This window comes from Haliotis rubra, unplaced genomic scaffold (assembly GCF_003918875.1).
Source record: "Haliotis rubra isolate DU_JTF1 unplaced genomic scaffold, ASM391887v1 Scf58, whole genome shotgun sequence".
Taxonomy (NCBI): Eukaryota; Metazoa; Mollusca; class Gastropoda; order Lepetellida; family Haliotidae; genus Haliotis; species Haliotis rubra.
In genome coordinates this window covers 1,066,281-1,089,942 of record NW_025767279.1, presented here as the reverse complement: position 1 = coordinate 1,089,942, position 23,662 = coordinate 1,066,281, and the positions used below count along the sequence as shown (strand labels likewise).

The following is a 23,662-nucleotide window of genomic DNA, read 5'->3' as shown; positions in this document are numbered from 1 at the left end:
TTAACAATGGTTGAGGTGTTACTTAGCTGCTGTGATTTATCCAGTGTTAAGTCAAGCCCACAGTCATGAAAACCACCGCTTACTGTTGTCGTTTTATAACTTACGATTAACGTCAATACGTATCACGTGTCGATCAGCTTTAAAACCAACATGGATGACATGTAACTTACGAGACTTCCGTCATGCGCAATCTGTCTAACGGGCCAGTGTGAAACCGACTTCGAGGTCTTTGACAGTTGGCGCCAGTCTCCCAGCCAGTGCTGTGTAACATAGCGCGGTAATATGAAAGTCTGCCATTATGCGATGATGATATTCTTTTTGCTTTGTAACATTTGCCATTGTTAACCCACAGACTCGCACATAATATGTATAGTGGTGTGACAAGGAGGCTAAATTTGTTTCTATTTAGTTCCATCAGAGCCCACGTGGTCTCTGGTTCCATGTAAAGATGGGCGGGCTGGGAGAGAAGGTGATTGGGGTAAAAAATATATTATAATATTGACAGCAACAGCGCATGGTTTTTCAAAGAAAATGAATTATTTTTGCTCAGGGCTTGTCGTTTGCATTCTAATATACTGGAGTACGCTGGTTCGTATACTAAGGTTTAATAATACAAGCCAGCCCCGACTGTCAGAAACGTGGCACCATCTCACACAATAACATTTGAATGCATCTAGCATTGTGTCTTTAGCAGGAGTTACTTACCCTTGTCAGATTTCCCAACACGAGTAAACACACTCATCACAACCACTGACATGACAATAATATGTGATCATTACTCTCGTCAGGGCAACGACCTGTCGTTGTCATTGACACACTGAATGATGTCAATCTGTCGGATGTGACAGGAGTCAAACACAGCTCGTCGTCTTCCCTTTCATTATCTACAACTGCCGTGCTTCAAGTGACCCGTATGAACAATATCTACAGATCCCACACTTGGCCTTAGCTTTCGGTGTATTAAGCCATAAATTACGCCAATGAACCCGACCCTTCTAACATTTATATATGAATCCAAGAGCCGCTCTTCCTGGTGCCAGCTACTGACTTCAATCATGTTCCGTTTCCGTGAGAAATAAAATCTCCCGATCTCATAACACGAACCTGGCCTACCTCTTACAAAGACACAAGCAGTGATCTATGGTTAACGGGAAACAATGCCGTCAAAAAAGTAATTGCTGCTAATTTGTGACCACCTTCCTTCCTTCGGATAAATAAATGTTCAAAGCAAGACAGGTTTTCAAGAGCTACGCGTGAAGTGGAAGGAGCTCAGACCGAGCTAATAAACGGTTCTAACAACATCGAACCACTTTCAACTTGAAGTCCGCCATCACGCATTGTAAATCTCGCGAGATTGGCCGTTGCATGTTCGAGGCAATAAAGCATTCCCCTAAAGACTGCTTTCAGTTGTCACCAGTCATTGCGAGTCGTATCACACCACAAGTCGTGTGGCAGATAGTCTTTAGGGCTCCTCTCTATTAGTTCGTACCGCCGACTACGCACATATCTCGAAACTACCTCTCGAAATAATGTGTAATGGAATCGACTCCATACACATCTAGACATGTCCCGATCCAAAACCTATTTTCCCCAGAGCATTTATTATTTCGTGGTTGTCATAGTTGTCGTCCGGTAAATGTTATATGTTTTGACTCATCAGTCCTCAGTAGCTTGTAGTTCTTTTATCGTAAGGCGTCAATAACTAGCAAAACTTAATGCGTTACATCAGCATGCCACCAAACAGGTTGGATGTTGCAAAGGACCATGCATGTATCGCAGGTGTTAGTGACAATAGCGTGTCAATGAAATCCACACATATTTAAACAAATTAGCTACGTGGTTTTCTGGGTACTGCCGCAAAATGTCTGATGAAAAGGGCGTCTTAAAATACACTGGCTGTCGTTTATAGACAAATTCAGTTTATACAGTGCATTTTTTCTTGATACTAAAATAAATAACACATTTGGAACAAATTGACAGTTCATGTACATTTTTATTTCCCATTTCCAAAAGAAGTTACGAATGACAACCGCGACTGGCACTGAATAGAAGCATTAACAGATAATGTGCCTCACAAACGTGACACCTTGTAGGCAAAGCGATATTTTATAAATAAACCCACTGAAATAACTACGCACCCACAATCTGGCGTGACAAAGGCATAAGACAAAATAGTGGTGCATATTTGTAGTTTATAGCAAGTATTTGTAGTTAGTTTTGACATTAATCAAATCACTTTGGGACTACATTAATGTGTATTGAGGTGGTTTCCAAAATAGACAGACAGACAGACAAACAAAAATACATTCATAAATATAATAAAAAAGTTACATGCGTTTTACCAGGGAGACTATATAATGTTGTAGATTATCCCTGGTTTTACATAAAAACATCAGAATCTCTTATTTTCCCAACATTATATAAAAATAGGCACAAATTATTTATAACATTTATGTTTTTTGAAGTCATTATGTTTATAAAACTGTGTTGTGAAATAGGATTTTTCAAATATTTACCCAGAAACTTATTCCTTATATCTAAGTAAGCTTTACAATAAAGTAAAACATGTATTTCATCTTCAATTAAATTAAGATTATTTTGTAGCAAAAAAGGACAGAATCTTGAATAATAAGGGACATTGTTATATCTACCGGTCTCAGAACTAAGTTTAAATTTACCGCATCTAAATTTTGTTAAACAATTTCTTAAATATGGGGCAATACCTAAACTGAGATAAGTTTCAACATTCAGGAGGGATTTGAAAAGAATATAATTAGAACACTTGGTTGTACTATGTAGGGATGAGTACCAATCCTGTGAAAGATTATCAGACAATCTTTGCTTAAAACAGAAATGAAAACATCAATATCTCCAATATCCTGTGAAATCCAAACAAAGCCAAACCCAAATCTAAATAAAATATTCTTGATATAAGATGCCCATGTCGTCCGTCCAGATTCATCCAAAGACTTAAGCATTAAATAAAACTGATGAGGTAATCTACAACTTGGAAGAGTTAAAAGTCTACACCAATATTTAACTGCCCTTGACATAAGTAAGTTGAAGATGGAATCTGCCACATTCATCAAGAACCAAATTGTTGCATGTATTTTTACCAACTTTTAAGAAGTATTTACATGTCTTTATCTGGATTTGTTCAATGATTTTACAATGGGTAACACCCCAAATTTCCGAACCGTAACAAAGAATAGGTTTAACCATAGCATCAAATACTTTAAAAAGATCCGCACATGACAGATAACCTACTCTTTTTTTGATATCTATAGATAGCCATAAGGGCTTTATTGGCTTGAGAAGCAAGAGTAGTGTGAGCTTTAGTCCAAACTAGCCTAGGATTGAACACAATACCCAAGTACCTGTAGTATGAGACAACTTCCAGCCTTTGCCCATTACGAAACCACTTTTCATACTGTCTAAGGGGCCCGCTATTCCTGAAAACAATAACTTAAGTCTTATAAATATTGACCTTCATACCGGCGAATTGACAAAAAATTTCAAGCCCATGAATCTTCTTCTGAAGCTGGAGAGCAGTATCTGAGACTGAGGAAACATCATTCGCAAACATTAGAGCATTTTCCAAAATAAAATATATAAAAACATTAGTATAATATATAGAATAAAATATTTGGTAACATGCCCTATACCTGTCGGCGCACTCACAAATGACCTGACTGTCGCTGTCGAATGTCTTGAAAGGGCACTTGATGGGTTATGAAATCCAGAAGAGTGTCTGCAGCGTAATTATTGAAAGCCCACTACGCAAGCAGAGATAGACTAACGCTTAGTGTATGAATATATATAAATTATAATTTTGATACCGACAAACAAGCCCATTGAAATTGAAAAGGAGCCCCAGGGAGACCAGAGATTCAGAACCTGGGGAAATCTAGACTTGCTTCATTTAGAGCTTTAGCACTGCAGGGAGGGCTAGGCAGTAGGGAAACTAATATGGTTCAGAGACTGTGAGACAGACTAAAGCAGAGAAGACGCAAGTGGTAAAGGTCTTTCAACCCCCATGTCTCGCTCCTATATAGGTACGCTTCTAGAAAGGTATCTCAAACTTCTCGAACGATCACGCCTCTTCTGTGCGTCAACAACAAGGGAGGTAAATCTAATCAGAGGACACCAACAAAGGATGTTTTACGAAAACCTCAGTCATCTCATGCCACTGACAATCATTAAAATTATTCTAAAAAAGATTCTACTGCAACATAGCGCTTCTGTTTGGGCAATGTAACCTGAGCGTCTGCGTGACGAAAAAATGCTTAAATCGACAAGCCAACAGCGAAATTAACACACATTGAAGTAAAAGTCATATGTATATTCTACGCTCTCTAAAATCTAATCAGACAACACAGGAAAGACATTTCGGATACAGGTTTCTTGTCAGTGTTGTCAATAGCTAATTATGACATTCATCGTAAACAGTGCACATTACGATACATCTGTGGCTCTCTATGGCAAGAATAGATAAAATGAACGCCATGCAAATCTAAAGAAGCTCCACATTTGGAAGCAAGCCGACTTTCTGCGCTGTTGAAAATTAGAGTTTCATTGTTGCTTGGCTTTCCGCTGATCCCTGGCTGAGACACTGTGAAGCAGACAATGACGTCTGGGCCGTGGGGTGGCTGTGTTTGTGTTAGGTGTTTCTCTGGACTTAGATTTGGTGACACTGAAGTCATTACACAACAGTACCTTTAACTCAGACAAAAATGGTAGCGACGGAATTTGGAAGCAGGCTAGTCCAAATCGTTTTGTCACACATACAAGTAGTGTCATTATGGTTGTCGAAAGATTTCAATGTGTATACGATGTTGGTCTTATGACTCTTGGAAATATACTGTACAATCTCGTTAATACCAACTGTAGCGGTCTTTGTGGCATCGTCCGGATTGACAAATGTCTTCATGTACGGTCTTTGTGGCATCGTCCGGATTGACAAATGTCTTCATGTACGGTTTTTGTGGCATCGTCCGGATTGACAAATGTCTGCATGTACCACTGGTATTATTTCCATTACACGTTTCTTATTGTAAATAGACTGGCTAGATTTCCCGACAATAAATGTTTCTCTGAACATGTGCGAGTTGAGTTACTAAACTCCACGTAAAAGATATGTGAGTGAATGAGTTAAATTTTACGCCGCTGTTAGCAACATTCCAGCACAATCACGGCGGGGGACACCAGAAATTGGTTCACACATTGTACCCATTTAAGGAATCGAACCCGGGTCTTCGGCGTGACGAGCGGACGCTTTAACCACTAGGTTACCCACCGCTCCTAAAATATATGTACTTCTATACTTATCTTAGTTTGACGTGAAAGTATTAGTCCCGCCAATACCTGACTAAACGACATGTGGGGTTAAAAAATGAAGATCTTGTCTAGATTCTATAGGAACCTGTACAATGGAATGTAAACAATCTTTTAAAAATTATCGAATTCAAATTATTTTCACTAAACCGTTACTTGTACATTATAACTAAATCTTTTATCAGTAACATACACCAAATATTGAATAATATTGTACGAAGCTGCAATTATCGAGTTTTGATTTCTTATAATATTCGTGCATTGAGAAGATACTTTATAATCCTCGTTGCTCTCATTCCCGTCAGATGTGACGTGATATCGTGTTTTCCAATTTCCTAGATTGCTTTTTATTATTCGCCTACATTAATTCAATATCGATGCGTTGAACTCCAGATTGATTAGGTAAACACTGCTTTGTTCGAATAATTCTCTAATTGCATGTCACCAAGCAAATCTGAAATTAAGAAGTAACCAAGGGACGTGTGTCTCTTTCAACAACCTTGAAATGAGCAAGTGACAAACAAGCACGTGCCTTCTTAGCAACCAGCGCGCACCTGGCTTCCCCTTACCTGTCACCGGAGACAGGTATATTTCACTCAACATGCTAAACGACAAGGCATTTCCCATCATAAAGGCGTCATTTACGTAGGCACACATGAAACGGACATGCAATCGATGATGTAAATTGCAGTAACCAAGGAGTTTGTGCGGAATTCAAGTTGTAAGAGGAGAGCACAGGGCAAACAGCTATTGGTGGTTTAAAGACTCCCTGAGAGCAAAGCAAACAGGACGAATTAAACGGCGATCCAATAATGCCGCCCTGTGATTACTCAAACTTTTCGCGTCCGTTTTGTCCGAGAGGTTAGTAAAACACAAACGCCACAATAACACGGGATCAGTCAACACGTCTTAACACCCAATCAAACGTGATGCTTGAATCAGAAATAAATTGTGTCCCCTTTTTTAATTACCTTGTCTTTGACGTGATCTACTTCAGATAGGGAAACTAATTTCATAATATCTTTACATGTTGTGAGTAATAACAAGTGGGGGACTCAGGAAGTAAAGAATTATCCCTATCAAACGTCGAGTAGTATACATGTTATGAGTAACGACGAGTGGGGGAATCAGGAAGTAAAGAAATATCCCTATCAAACGTCGAGTAGTATACATGTTATGAGTAACAACAAGTTGGGGACTCAGGAAGTAAAGAAACATCCTATAGGGGACTCAGGAAGTAAAGAAACATCCCTATCAAACGTTGAGTAGTATACATGTTTTTTAATAATAACAAGTTGGGGAATCAGGAAGTAAAAAAGTATCGCTATCAAACGTCGAGTAGTATACTTGTTATGCTATACGGCATAATACCATATATTTATGAAATTTAACATGACATTAAACGTTCCCCAGTGCGCGAGTTTCATATTTGATTATCATCAGAAAGTTTCGTTTTTCGATTTGATACCGCAAACAGTATGACATACGGACATACGGCAACATTCAGGGTATTCAAATCAACATTGCAAGTACAGAATACCGTTGAGTGGCAGATCTATGCTACTCATAGAACAGTAAAGATCACCCGATTGTTTCATAGTACGGAGTAATGACCGTTGACTAGAAGCAATGTAAAAGAATTCCATTGTTATTATCCCTTAGTTTTAGTGGTACAGGTGAAGCATTTCACACAGAAATCTGTTTGATTGCAATGCAGTAGATTTATTTTCAGCGATTAAACACGTCTCTATAAGGTTGATGTGGCAGTATCTTCCTCAACTGCACGGATGATAAATGTTCCAGTTAGAACTCGGAATAATTGAAATCAACATTTACACATATCTCCTCTCTTTCCTTTTGAAGCCCACCTCGTCGGTTTGCAGCTCTCGCGCTTGAATCAATTCTTCACAACCCGTTGCATTTGAAGTAAAATTACTGGCAGGTTACTTTGACATCAAACAACATCGGGGAGCCCCTTTAAATATGCGGACATATCATCGTCAAAACAATGCCCAATTGTTCCTTACCGGATGTGTCTGTTTACATCCCATTTTTGTGTTTACGTAAGATGGAATAAACTCACGATTCAATCTCCGTTTTCGCTGGATTTAGTGCTTTGGGTGTACAGATAAGATATTTCTAGGAACAGTTCTCAGAGTAACACAACTTTAAAGACCCAAAGTAATTCATCTAAAAGGCAAGAATAGCGAGTGCTTCCTTTCATCTGAACGAAGGTATCCTTACGAGTGATGACTTTAGGGATTATCTCAAATCCGCATCACAAAAGTAAATGTGATAAAGGGGAAAAGGATGTTAAATACAATTCTGTATTTGACACTTTTTTCAGTGACGATAATCAAATCTTATGGAGAAAATAATAATGAAGATCCACTGTGTTTGCAATGTTAAAGAGATTTCCTAAAGAAAACATTTGAGAGGATCCCTTATCTACATTCTCCAAAAATAGAAAGATGAAAAGACTCAAATTGTTGACACACTCCAACCACACATCGTTTGAAACACAAACAAAACTAAACAGTTATATTGCTTCAGCTTTTACGCTCACACAATGAAAGGTACAGGTTTTTTTGTTCTGCGAGACAAAAGATTCTGATTGCTGATTTTCCTTGTGATTGGTTTTGTAACTCATTTTATAAAGGACACGTGGTTTCCTGTGCGTGTTTATTTACCCATCTTAACCATGTGAAAGGTTTGTAGCTTCTACTTAATTGCCTTTCTGTGACTATAACCTCTGAAGAACATTTCCTGTTAGGGTTGGATCGGTAGCGCGTTGAGAACGCATTGCACACGCATGTGGTACCAGTGCCTCAGAGGTTTCACATGCGCGTCCAACGCGTGCGTTTCGCGTGGTTTACGGTTTGCAAACGAGTGACCAACAGGATGAAGACGGGTCACTTCACGTGTTGAAAATGCGTTGACGTACCTTTGTTTCAAACATCCCACCGTTCATGTGGACTATGTTTCACTTTAGAAATGTTGACCAGGGTTCCTATTCCCGAAGAAACAAACCGACAAGGTCACCCTGTGTCAAGTAGAGAGGTCTTTTATACATCCTTCCGATAGCCTAAAGTGATCAACGTTTTCGCAGACAAAAATATTGTTTTTTGAGATTGCTGCATGGCCAAGCAGTAATTCCCCATCCAACGAATGACATGAAAATACCATTCCGTTGGAGAGTAAACTGCTTCAAGATCGTCATGAACGAATGCGTGTAACACCTTACAGAACACAAAGGAAACTTGATATTCTTCCTGGACTACACATGTCATCTGTTGTGGTTTGCAAAAGCAGATCGGTAGGTCTGAACTAAAATAGAAGAGATACAAAATGCCCATGTGACAATACATTTATGAGACAAAGTACTATCTCTCTTATTCAAAACACATTTAAGATCTAATGTGTGTCAATTATTGCTTGAGTTTCTTCTAAAGTGACCGCAAATTTATCAACAAACGAGCCGATAAACTACCCAAACATGCGATAAAAATGTAATCAGTTATAGGTATAAAACCGCTGACCCTTCGACCATAATGGTATTATACTGTTTGACATTGGTCTTCCGGTGAGATCAGTGCACGTGGACATATATGCTTCTAAAATGTTTTTTCAGTCTGCCTCTAGTCCTTTGAAAGATAAGGGCAAGAGTTTGTTTTATGAATGACGACAAATTAATCCCTTGATCCCTCACAAGAAGGTCTGAGTGATACAAATGTTCTGCTCTTCACCTGGAACAATGCATAACATGAAGCTGAACATATGCTCCTCGTGTACATCAAGCATAGCTCTCTCCATCCAGACGCTTGGTGCATGTTGCATTGAGTATAGTCATGTGAAACTACCTTCAGCTGACACCACTGAAAAAATGTTTTTGAATCATGTCGTGGTACAACAGCCAAAAATAAGAAACACAACAGTAAATAAATTGTCACTAATTTCCTGAAAGTTGTAGGTTCTGAGTGATGTGTTTGTTTCGTGCTAACGTGACATGCGCACAGGTTGTACTGCAGCTGGGGCTGAAAGAAATATTCCGTAAATAAAGACGTAAATCTTACCTGCATAATTATTGCCCACTTCTGTTGCCAGGTTTGTAAGGATGTCATTTATGTAGTCAAACTTGAAGTACTCTTGTGAAAGGTTTCGAACTTCCTTCTGGTGCCTCAGACCATAGTGTATTCCATCCGTAGCGATGTGGCAGAATCTCTCAAAGACGTGATTGTGCCCATCTGGTTCATACAACAACTTCACCCTACTCCAATGAAACTTTTTCAAAATTGTCACAATGAAATTCACAAGTGAGTTGAAGTTGGTGCCGACACGTGTCAACAAAGGAAACATTCGATGTTTCATTAAGGCAAAATCTCGGGCCATGCCACCAGTGGTGACCATCGGTATGTCCCAGTATCTGGTCTGCCGTGCAATCGGAGCAGCCGCATAATCACAACATGGCCCAAAAAACACATGGACTTCCTTTTGCACATAGTAATTGATTGCTTCGTTCATGGCATCGGCGATTGAACACTTAGAATCGGCATAGTTGACAATGATTTGTCTGCCATGAAGGGGTCCAGTGGAATTGGTTACCTTCTCCACGGCTATGCTGATTGCAGGGGCAACCCTCATTGAACTGAACAATCTGCTTTTATCAAATGGTAACAGTGAGGCTATCATAATTGGATTTGAATTTACTCCATTAAATCCACACAAGAACACACACCAAAATAAAAGCCTCGCACACATTGTTGTTGTGTTATTATTCTTCGAACGAACACAAAAATCAAACGACCATTTTCGATAGAAGAAGAAGAAGTAGAAGAAGGGTGTTTAGTTGTAGTATTCCATTTGAAACAATTCCATCACATCCACTTTAACGGCGGGAGAGTAGTATTAATAATTGTCAATACACACTGTAAATGTTGTATATTAATCACAAAGAGGAACACTACACATTTCACAAAACAATGAATATCACAGATCGAAGCTAGTCGTCTTGCAGATACTCCTTATGATTGGAACTAGTTCACGTCAGTGTTAATGAGATCCAGGGAAGCACGATACGTCAGTGATGACTCTGTTCTGATTTAATCCGATAATCAGTGTCCAGTTCAAACCTGAAACATTACAAAGTGAAGTCAGTAAACAAGGTACGATTATCTGAAGGTAAAATCCATAGGCAGGCGAGTGATTGATATTATGTACAATTGTCTTGTAGTGACACGGAGGCACACAATCCGCCAGCGATGTTTGGGTGATCAAGAGAGATACCACTCGCCACTATTTGACCAAGCTGTTACAACAGGTAATGACCACCATGTGTATTGTCTACGTGCGATGTAAGCTATGATGCATAAACTTAAACATATACTTGAAACATTATCTCCTTGCAACAAGGGGCGGTGGGGTAGTATAGTGGTTAAAGCGTTGGCTCGTCACGCCGAAGACCCGGGTTCGAATCCCCACATGGGTACAATGTGTGAAGCCCATTTCTGGTGTCCCCCGCCGTGATGTTGCTGGAATATTGCTAAAAGCGGCGTAAAACCCAAACTCAGTCAGTCAGTCAGTCAGTCCTTGCAACAAGCAACATTTCGTATGATCATAAAAGTGTTCACATGACTGGTTTTAGAACCAGGTTGAAGAAATTTATTGTATTCTTTACTGCCTAAATGACTGTTTCAACAAAATAAAGATCGGTCTATTATATAAGACAACCTTGTAAGTATGTTAAGCTGCAGACGTTACGGTACAAATCAATACCACATGTTCACCTTTGTGCCAGGAAAGCAAAAGCGCTGCTACAATCATGGCAGTATGACTTACAGCTGTGTCATGTCGCCCTTATATCAGACTTCCGATCAAGGATATGCATTCACTGATAAACAATAGATTGGTGTCACTACCAATCATCATTGCACGGACGTCACGATGGTTATGTGCATGTCATAACTCTCCACGATGGGAATTATGAAGATCCGGGTTAGAATCTATCTTAAACAGCCTGTGCTTGTCGTAAGAGGCGATTTGTGTAGATCGATGTTCATAATGCTAATCATAGGATTGTGTTGCCCAGAGTCTATTATTAACAGACGGTCCTATAGATGGAACATTGCTTAGTGCATATAAGTAGGAAGTCTGAAAACAGTCAGTCCATTGAATGACATCAATAGTATCGATTTACACAATGGGACAAGATGACATGCACCAACCAAGTTGGCGAGGTTGACCACCTGTTGCGATAAAGCATGTGTTGCTGGTGATAGCCGGATGTTAACGGGTCACAAACTGCTGTTATGCATAATTTTTATTGCATATAAACAAATGCATTAGTGAGTGAACGTTGAAGTAAGCCAAAGTCGGCAATAGTGCATCTCGGTTGCACTATAAGATTATTAATAGAAAAACAATAGTTCAAAATTTACTACGATTTACTCGTATGATCAACTTGATCGACCATTTTGACAATCCGAACCATAATATGCTTACTGAAATATATCTAATTGATGCAAAGGTTCCAAATTCAATCACGTGAGCATTTGATATTTCCTTTAACTGTTGAGGCGGTGCGGTAGCCTAGTGGTTAAAGCGTTCGCTCATCACACCAAAGACCCGGGTATCGATTCCCCACATGGGTACAATGTGTGAAGCGCATTCCCGGTGTCCACCGCCGTGATATTGCAGGAATATTGCTAAAAGGGTTAAACCAAAGTCACTCACTCACTCATTTAACTAGTTTACACGTCGGTACATATCATGTCGACATGGACGCCATGTACAAATAAACGAACAAATACCCAGGGAAGAAAAACTGAAACAAGCCTAACCTGCTGTTGGTCCAAACATGTGCTCCGCTTGATTCTAACACGATTTCAGAAATGTACGTCTGAACACCGTCAAGAGAATACCGGTATGTAATTCTCAACAGGCGATCTCTAATAATCAGCTTTAAACGTAATCTGGCAACCTCAACAACTCGAAACATCCAGAATAAAAGATTTCGAAAGATTCCAGTCAGCTCTGAGAATGTAATCTTCTTATGTGGATTAGACAGATTAACAGCATAATCTTGCGGTATTATGTCGTGTCAGTGACACGTTAATCCAGTGCAGCGTATTTAATGTGCTATAATTAATCCATTAATCCATCAATGAATTAAGGTAAAAACCGAATAATCAAATGTAGTATTAAACACATAATTTGGGAACATAATACTCTGTAGGAACATAATGCTCAGAGTCTGTATAAATTGATTATATATTGGGTCCATGCCTTAGTTTAACAGTCAGTGGAACTAACCTGTACAGTCCAGTCCTCTCTTTTCATTTATCAATATTTGATTACTTTGTTTATGATTGTTTTTAGCTGTTAACGTTATCGACTATTACTAGCGTTGGTATATTCAAGATTCTTTATAAAACTATCGAACGTATCCGGGCCCAGAGAAAATGGATTTATACATAATTTACTTGTGGATATTACACTACAATTATAACAAGTATTCAGTATGTGTGGCAATATATAATACATAATACATTGTTATTTTGCACGTTTCTCTTCACATTCACAGCAAGGAATTTGTTGAACGTGTTTGGAAGGAGTGAGAAGGATATTTATGGTACTAATGCGGAATAAGTGTGCGGCCTCTATGTTTAAAAGAACAGACAAGTAGAAAAGGGCTCACATCTTTATTCACAACACAACAGTTTATGGTATTTCTAACTATAACAAATTACAAAAGTGGTATCTAATTCAAACTAACACTTACAACAAAAAACATAGAGAAATGTTAAATTCTAACCGCCTATTCAATACAAAACCGGAATAGTTTATACTAATACATCCCTATTTACTATACATCAGTTAATGACAGTTACTGAGTCTTCCAATAAAAACAAATTACAAAAGAAGAATCTCATTAATACCAGCACTGCCTACTGAAACGAGAAAATGCTAAATTCTAACAGCCTTTTCAGCACAAAACCCAGTTAACTTGTACAAATACATCCTAAAAAGAACAAACTTAGAAAAAAATCCTTGGCCGATAGATATTCAAAGCCGCAGTCGCTTCAAACAGCGACAATCTAATCTTTGCCATCGCAACCTTTCTCTAAGTACATTAGTAATTTGACGAGATCATTACCTCTCTTTGTTCCCAGGGGTGCTTGGATAATAATTTTGCGAGACGGCTAATCCTTTGTGTTCAAGCCTTACACGTACACCGAGAGATGGAGTGGGCAATTGTCGCCAGGCTATCAGAGTAAAGAGGCCATCCCGGCAAAATTCAATAACATGGTGAACACATTCCCCGTACAGCTTAAAGGTAGTCAAAGAGCGCTTACTCCAAACGTTGCTTAACCCCACAAGCAGGATTAAATCATCGTGCTATGTTAGGGATACAGGTAGTTCATAACGACGGGGCAGGGAGCGCCATTGTCACGTGTAACGTTCGTTTTTCCGGCCTTTGGTATAGCTCGCAGGTTTCCACACAACTGCCTTTGTCATTTGTCGTGTATATCAGCTACTTACATCTGGCGTACGATCTGAACTTGCTACGAATGCGTTGCGTACGTCTTTGAAATATATTCTCACGGCGTGATAGTATCATTGCTAGTACCGTTCTAGGTATTTCAGCTCAAAAGTCACGCCGTAAGCCCATGCTTAGGAACGACTTACGGCTGCCGTAATGCTACGATCGATGTGTTGACGTGGGCGCTTGGCCCAATTCGTCAAAGCCCTCTGATTATTGATGGCTTGTCGTTGACGTTAGTGTGGTCTAACGCAACGATCACTTACTAGTATTTGAGAAACGGTGAAGATCGGGATGGAATTGGTCTTCAACGACCCGTGCGTGTCTTAAGGGACGACTAACGGGATCGGGCTGTCATTTTCGTTGACTTGGTTGATGCATATCATCGTTTCCCAACTGCATAGATGGATGTTCATGCTGTCAGTCACTGGTTTGTCTGGTCCAGACTCAATCATTTACAGACCACAGTCACAGGGATGGAATATTACTGAGAGGGGGTTAAGCAACAAACAAACTTTGCTTTTTAGATATTTGAGGTATATTTTCGCGGTGCTACGGCTGTTCATTTGAATATAGGGACGGTGGGGTAGCCTAATGGTTAAAGCGTCCACACGTAACGCTGAAGACCCGGGTTCGATTCCCCACGTGGGTACAATGTGTGAAGCCCATTTCTGGTGTTCCCCACCGTGATATTGTTGGAATATTGCTAAAAGCGGCGTAAAACCAAACTCAGTCAGTCAGTCAGTCATTTGAATATAGGTTTCCCGGCCCCGATTCTGAAAGCTGTATTCATGCTACCCGAGCGATGCGATCACTTTTGTGGAAGAACACTTGAAGATTGAAATAAAAGTGAATTTGAACGTGAACTGAGGTTGACAAGTCTTCCCAAAGTTGTTGAAATAACTCTCTAGTAAGTATAAGTTAAATGCTGTTGTGGGCGACATTTTTCACAACAGGAGAAAGCAGCATACTACATCACTTGGATCCAGACACTCCGACGGCAGAAACGCATGTCCACTACACGAGTTTAGGCGAACAAATATCAACCTACGGCTCAGACTTTTTCAACCACATGCAGCTTGGCCCATGCCTTCAGGACACGTTTATGGACCCCTGGAATAGCCAGGTCAGACCAATACTGAGAGCGATCTTTGCTCTAAGGTACGCGTAACTCCAGTCCTTTAACATAGACTTACCATCATTGTAGAGCGATCAACCACATGCAGCTTGGCCCATGCCTCCAGGACACGTTTATGGACCCCTGGAATAGCCAGGTCAGACCAATACTGAGAGCGATCTTTGCTCTAAGGTACGCGTAACTCCAGTCCTTTAACATGCTTACTAAGGTGTAGGGCGATCAACTCCCGTCAGCTTGGCCCATGCCCCAGGACACGTTTATGGAGACTTATCAGCGATCTTTGCGCTAAGGTGCGCGTAGCTCCAGTCCTTTAGCATAGACTTATCATCATCGTAGAGCTACGACTGGCTGACTGAGTTTAGTTTTACGCCGCTTTTAGCAATATTGCAGCAATGTCACGGCAAGAGACACCAGAATGGTCTTAACATATTGTACCCATGTGGGGAAATGAACCCGGGTCTTCGGCGTGACGACGAACGCTCTACCCACTAGGCTACCCCCACCGTCCCTTGACGTGACGAGATGTTATGGAATATTACGGAAATGCATGTCAATGTCCTCAAAATCTCAAAATGCTACTACCATATCTGTTGTTGTAATATTCCTTTTGCAATAAATTTGTCTCCTTTTCTGGCGTGTTTCTGTCCTTAAAGCAAAAAGTGACAATTTCGATTTAATTGTTGATAAATGCAGATATTCAAAAACTGAATTTCTATACTGAATTTTTCCAAATCTTGTTAATAATGTAAAACAGCTGTTTTCCACTGCGACAGAGCATTAACACATTGTACCCATGTGGGGAAATGAACCCGGGTCTTCGGCGAACGCTTTAACCACTAGGCTACCCCACCGCCCCCGTAGAGCTTGTGAATAGGGGCCCTGGATGTTGTGTACAGAGCGATCTCATCGCAAAGGTGATTGAGACTTCCATACCGACTTAAGACAGTCGAAGTGCTAACGGCAACAGGGTCTTCATGCAATTACTGGGGCTCTTGCGATAAACGTGTTGGGTATTGGCGTCGAGCCCGGCACCAAAACAACAGCAATCTGAGAGAAGTCACGAGGCATAATCTCGCAGAGCACTTCACATGACGTCAGAACGTATATCAACTTCAATGGAATATATTCACGTTCATTGAAACGTCCGGCCTTCTTTCTGACGCTCAAAATCACATCAGTCCATTTTTGACAATTTTGTAGATGGTATCGTGGTCTAAAAACGGGGTTTAGTCTGTTGTAGCATGGGCGAAACACAGAAAACATGTCACTGAAATCTGGCTCCAGGTACACAGTGAAGGCTGGTAATAGGACCGCAGGGTCCTATGCTTGAATAATTACTGCAGTTATATTCTCTGTTTCCAGAAACGCATTCAAATGCATTTTGTCTGCTATTTGAAAAATATCACGAATACGAGAATTCCTATTTTCTGCTAAAACATAATTCATACGCCAGGCATATTTTCCAGCTGTCATAGCACTTTCACTGGGACAGATGCTTAGATGGAGGAATTACTCACATCCCTGATATAAATCTAAAAAACACGTTTTTCGACATTTAACAGGTCGATAACTTGCAATTGAAATGCGCATTTTGAAAAAAACACACAAAAAAACAAAAAACACACACACAAAAACGTGAGCACAGATGTGGAAGAAGATAACTCTTGTCGCTGTAGAATGATTTACACGATTAAACTCATAAAAAAAGTATTTGGCTGCTATAAGACGTTTCACATTCGGTTCGTGGTCATGCCTTTTGCGTATTAAATATCGCAATCCTCTCGAGATTCGCTAAATACAATCATCCGAGATATATGGACCACTTCGTTTCCAAATAATTGATTTAAGGTAATACAATGCAAACGTTCAGACATCTTAACTCAACTATACTATTTTTGACAAGGGATGTAAGGATTGATGAACATTAAATCATTTACAGGGGGTCTAGTTTCGTTTACTTGAAAAAGAAACATATTCCAGGTATTAGGATGTCTGGGAGTGTACACAGCAGATATAATTCAAAACTAAAACTTTTTGGTTTTCTGTTCATTCACTTGATTGCCTGGTTCAAATACAGGCGGGGCGATGAGGTAGCCTAATGATTAAAGCGTCCACACGTAACGCTGAAGACCCGGCCGTGATGTTGCTGGAATATTGCTGAAATTGGCGCACAATATTAATCATACTCACTCACTCGAATACAAGCCACCTAACTCTTACCGTTCATGCAAATTGTGTGGGTAGCAGGTAGTAGCTGGTACCAACAGGGCAGGACATGGCTACAATTTTCCCCACCTCCTGGGTCGTCACTAATTTTCAGTGACCCATTCCTGTATTTTCCCAGCAACTTTGCCTTTTATACCCAGGAACCTGTTACAGCCGATAATCAATACCGTTCTTTTCCCGACCTTCACGTTATATATCTAATAATACTTAACCAGGACCGCCATTGTATTTTTCATCAAATATGTAACAGACTTCAATTTGCTCTGATACTCAAAAGCTATTTGAATACGCTCGCGCTAACCTTCGATAAACATTACAAATGCTACGCCGATTTCTGTGCAAATATGCACACATTTTAGGTTATTGCTTATTAGATATACTATTGACTTTGTTGTACAAGAGTAGTTTCATCATGCTGGGTAACGGTGTAATTTTACCGTTGCCTCATCGCATGGGGACTCTGATCAAGAACATATACATCAAGTGACAGGGGTACGAACGCTCTTTGGATCGGGATCCAGGTCGAATGTGTGTCGTTAGTTATTTGCTTGTCGTCAACTACCGCACTCAGTAATACTCAAGCTACGTCACCGTAAAAATAACCGAGTCTGGACCAGACAATCCAGTGACTGACATCATGAACATTGATCTACACAACTGGGATGCGATGACGTGTATCAACCAAGTCAATGAGCCTGACCACCCTGTAACAGCGTGGATTATTGCTCACAGAGTGAGCCGTACTTTTAGCTTGATAAGATCGTCAGTCAGTAATGTAATACTTTAAACGACATTCACTCGCTATGGTTCCCTTAAACGTAAGTACAGAAGAGATAAAATTCCTAGAATCTATATCTTTCGTCTTACCAAATATCACAGTTTGCAGAGAAAGGCTACGGACCATTAGAAATGCATCGAAATACTCACGCGACAAAACCCTTTCTACCAGCATGGGAGATGTCCTGTGTTCAATCAATATCATCCATGACACGAGTTTATGAATCACTATACGCATGTCCATACTGGATCACAGTTCTGGTGGAGATTAATCACAAGGTATTGAAACAAATGAATTCCAGTTTCCGTTTCACTTTGGGGTACGTACAAGTTTAATACAAGACAAGTCTCAATTTATTATAACATGCAAAAATATATCGCAAATAACTTTAATGATAAAAAATTCGTCAAACTGCATCAAAAGCATTACTTGAAATATTTTCTAGAACCTGGGAATTTGGCGTGACGAGTTATCGCTTTATCCCTTATACTACCTACGAAACCCCGACATACCAAGAAGTCTTGTCCCTGATACCGACGAGTAGGGTTGGGTATCGCCAAAAGGTTCGTATTGCGATATATTGTGATATGTGTTGGCGTATAGCAATATGTATGCAAGTTGCAATATATTGTGAAAGTGTAACACATGGTTTAGGTAATGAAATTAATGGTTTCTTTCTTTTGAAACAATGCCACTGGCCACTGTCAGGACTCAGATGTGATTGTGCAAGAGATGAATTGAAATGTTTCCAAAATGAAGGCTTCGCTTTAAAGTTTGGTATTCGAGAAAAAGCGTCTGCAGCAGCGGCCGCCATTTTGGTTTGTTTATCCCTACAACGACAGCCGGTACCAATCTATTTTTTTATTTATATGGTTTCAAAGTCACGCAGATGCAAGTATATGACCAATAAACATTCTCAAAACTATTAATGTATAATAATATAAACGAAATACAAAAGTTATTAGCATTTTTACTGCATCGCGAAAATTACCGATCATGGTCACGGAAATTGCAGATCGTATCGGGTGAACCGGTTCGCGAAATGTGTACCGTAATATATATCGTATTATGAAGTTCGAATTGCAATATACCGGTTAACCGGTATTATCGCCCACCCCTACCGACGAGAGTGAGAGGATATCAGGCGTGACGAGCGATCACTTTAAAACTAGACTAAACCTGTGCTAATGTTACCTGATGGGTATACTATGAAAGCGTGAATTACTGCGTAGCTGTTGACGTTATAAGACAATGAGTAGTTGTCTTTGATTTATGTAAAATACCCTGCAGGTTTCAATTCAATTAGTTTTCGAATCCACCCTGAGCAAAGTTGCGTAGACACTGTGCATCATCGTTTAATGTTACAAAATCTAGACTGACCCAACGTCTTTACACAGAGAGTGGTAGGCCAGGGTTCGATCCTAGGTCATACCCAACGACGGAAATACAAGAACTGGTTGTCTCGGGGTCAGTATACTGTGTCTGAATGCTGCGTCCATGATTAAACTGCCGAATGATATAACAGACACACTGACTGACTGACTGACTCCCTCACTCACTATATAAGTGCAACCAAATACCACGCAATATTAAAACCCCATTTTAGATGACCCCACATCACCTCATCCTCGTATATAGATTGTGTTTACGATGTCTCTTACTTAAGCACCGGCTGCTGAGGCTTCCGTCACTGATGACAACCAGATGCAGCCTCTGAGAAGTTGTGACACTGATTATGTGGCAGAGGCCACAATTATGACTGACTCAAGAACAAGCATAATGTCATGCTGGCGATAAAGACACACACAGAGAACAGCGGAGGAACACCATCATCTGTAGATACAGAACAGGAACAACAATTAATACAACATAACGAATCGCCAGAGAACCATGTCTTCAGCAACCCATGCTTGTAATTAATTAACTGGATCGGTGTGTGTGTGTGTGTGTGTGTGTGTGTGTGTGTGTGTGTGTGTGTGTGTGTGTGTGTGTGTGTGTGTGTGTGTGTGTGTGAGAGAGAGATGCTCGCTGACAGATGTCATCGTAGATGCCTAGATCGATGCCCATGATATAAATCATTGGATTGTCTGGTCCAGACGATTATTTACAGACAACCGCCATATTGATGGGATATTGTTCAGCGTTAAACAACAAACAAGCAAAGCTTTTGACTGCCAAATAGCCCGTCATCAGCTTTTGCAGGCGAATTTGTGTGTTAAATTTCCTCCCCAACAGACCCCAAAAGATTCCACCCTTCGAATTCGTTAACGATAGGATACTGCACTGGTTAACGTCATCAGTTTAGACGCACGCCATCGATTGAAGACGTGTCTAGGTATGTGATCACAGTCTTTCTCGTAAACATTAGAAGATATAGGTGCCTACATAGATTGCACAGGGATCGATCGAGTGCATTTCGAGCCATAAAACACAAGAGAATTATATGCGTCTGTGATGGTGAGTTAATGTTTCTTATACAAGTAATTCAACTCCATGTCATTGTGGTCGTATCAGGAGACGCAAGGCCATCTTAGAGTAAATGAAGCATAATTGTCTACAGCAAAACGTAGTACGATTTGTTACTTTCACAGTGCATGTAGGGTGTAATGTTTCTTTCACATCGAAAAAAATGTGAAGCATTACCTTCTTTAAAACGCATTCGGAATTTGGTATTATGAACAAGATAGAGTGAGTGAGTGAGTGAGTGAGTGAGTGAGTATGGTTTTACGCCGCTTTTTAGCAATATTCTAGCAATATCCACCAGAAATGTGCATCAAACATAGAACCCATGTGGGGACTCGAACCAGGGTCTTCGGCGTGACGAGCGAATGCTTTAGCCACTAGGCTACCCCACCGCCAGAACTCGAGAGAGAAATCTGTGGAACTACAACTTTGTTATTACAAGGAATGTGTTTCGGTGCAGATACTAAACCCCAGGGTATCAACACCCCGAAACGTCGCAAGTATTGTAATGAGTAGGTTGTATTATTTCCCTTGTGTATTAAGTATTGTTATGTTAACATTCCAAGCTATATGAAACATCCTGGATGAAGGCTAAACATCGAACACTATGCTAACATCTAAAATTATATGAAACAGTGTAATGTTAATATCTAAAACTATATGAAACAGTGTTATGTCAGCATCTAAAACTATATGAAACAGTGTTATGTCAGCATCTAAAACTATATGAAACAGTGTTATGTTAACATCTAAAACTATATGAAACAGTATTATGTCAGCATCTAAAACTATATGAAACAGTGTTATGTTAACATCTAAAACTATATGAAACAGTGTTATGTTCACATCTAAAACTATATGTCAGAAAAACAGAAACAGTTATGTTAGCATCTAAAACTATATGAAACAGTGTTATGTTAACATCTAAAACTATATGAAACAGTATTATGTCAGCATCTAAAACTATATGAAACAGTGTTATGTTAACATCTAAAACTATATGAAACAGTATTATGTCAGCATCTAAAACTATATGAAACAGTGTTATGTTAACAGTATTATCTAAAACTATATGAAACAGTATTATGTTAACATCTAAAACTATATGAAACAGTATTATGGCAGCATCAAGCCTCTAAACTGTATGAAAACAGTATCAGCATCTAAAACTATATGAAACAGTGTTATGTTAACATCTAAAACTATATGAAACAGTGTTATGTTAACATCTCAAACTATATGAAACAGTATTATGTCAGCATCTAAAACTATATGAAACAGTGTTATGTTAACATCTAAAACTATATGAAACAGTGTTATGTTAACATCTAAAACTATATGAAACAGTATTATGTCAGCATCTAAAACTATATGAAACAGTATTATGTTAACATCTAAAACTATATGAAACAGTGTTATGTTAACATCTAAAACTATATGAAACAGTGTTATGTTAACATCTAAAGCTATGTGAAACAATGTTAATATCTAGAATTTTTAAAACATTACTTGATATGTTAAACGGAATGAGAAAAAAATAATTGTCTCGTGAATATACAGACCTATATGAAGCATAGTTTTGGTTACAATAACGTCTGGAACACAATTAAATGAATCAGTACGAAACATTTTTCTTCAGTGAAAATTTAAAACTGTTTGTGTCGTGACCTGTCACGTTAGCATCCTCAACTGACATAAGAGACTTTCCTTGGTCAGTCAACATCCCTGTCCAACACCCATACAGTGTGTCTCAACATTTCTGTACTGAAGTTGGTTCCTTGCCTGTGTGAACTTCCATTGTCTCAGGAGGTTCCTGAGAGGCATTCAGCAGTTGTTAGTCAAGTAAAAGGCATATATTATGGGGCTAATTGTGATTCACAATTCATCTGACGAAGGGCAAGGAATAGCCCAGAAACGTTGTGACATATAATAAAGAAGAAGTTGTCATCCATAGTATTTGTCTTGTCTTTTTATCAACGTTCAAGGTAGGTCAGCTACTTCGTAGACACCTGGTGTTCTCATGATTAAGTGAATGTTTCCGGAGTGACGTACATCCTGTTTCAAACCTCATCAAACATAATGTCACTATACACCCAGGCAGTTGACACATTAAAATTATACAAGTCAGAACCATACGTTTACCAGGGTTTGAACAATCCCTCAATATGTCAGGATCACCGACTGCTTGATTGAATTTTGTCGATGTGTTTACCCACACACGTTAAATTGTAATACGGGGCGGTGGGGTAGCCTAGTGGTTAAAGCTTTGGCTCATACACGCCGAAGACCCGGGTTCGAATCCCCACATGGGTACAATGTGTGAAGCCCATTTCTGGTGTCCCTCGCCATGATGTTGCTGGAATATTGCTAAAAGCGGCGTAAAACCAAACTCAGTCAGTCAGTAAACTGTCATACTGTTAGCTTATGTTTCACAAACGGATAGGAAGCAAAAGTTTCAAATATGTCATATGAAAGTTGATATATCATTTTAACGACATATAGCTACTGAAAATTAAACATCAGTCATTGTATCACACGCCGCGATGCTGCCAGTAAGACAAATGACTTTCCATGTCCAAAATTACAACGTAATATGAGTGGATGTACTGAATCCTTTGATTCAATTATTCTCTTGGTCGATTAGGATTAATCTTACATATTTCCATTACCGTTCAGAGATGTGTTTAAAATATCTACTCTACGTTACACGTACGTTCTCGTCTCTTATGTGAGAGTGTACGTGCTACATATGACCTACGGTGATGCTTATGAGACGGGCGTCTTCTATTCCAATTCACGGGAGCTGGAAACACAAGTTGACGATGACATTACACGATTTATACAATAATAGCTTGATCTATTTATTCCTGGGTCTATTATTACAGCACTAGCAACCAGTCTACCATTATGAATGAATTATCAACACACACAGGCATACGGTGTCTTTGTTCTTGTTTGTTTTAGATAAAGTGTCTGCTTGTCACGCCGAAGACCACACTGATTATGCTTTGTATCTGGAAAATGTATCGGACCATTTCAATGTTGTAACCAGTGTTTAATTGTGTGAGAAGTACAATAAAATTATAGTAGTATCCTTAATAACTTGTTTTCTGTAGGGTATAATTTGGGCTAGGGGGGTATACTATGGCTTAGTTCAGAATATACCCCGGGGTATAAACTAGGC

General features: G+C 39.5%; 1 protein-coding gene across 4 annotated transcripts in view; it reads right to left on the bottom strand.

Annotated features, from left to right (window-relative positions):
• Nucleotides 1–23,662, bottom strand: part of LOC124254735 (atrial natriuretic peptide receptor 1-like) — a 733,848-nt gene that overhangs the window by 316,128 nt on the left and 394,058 nt on the right. For all 4 annotated transcript variants that reach the window (XM_046688579.1, XM_046688578.1, XM_046688581.1 and 1 more), the window contains one exon: nucleotides 9,408–10,463. In XM_046688579.1, coding sequence (XP_046544535.1) covers nucleotides 9,408–10,092 — 685 coding nt within the window. In that variant the 5' untranslated portion in view covers nucleotides 10,093–10,463. The remainder of the gene's footprint in view (nucleotides 1–9,407; nucleotides 10,464–23,662) is intronic.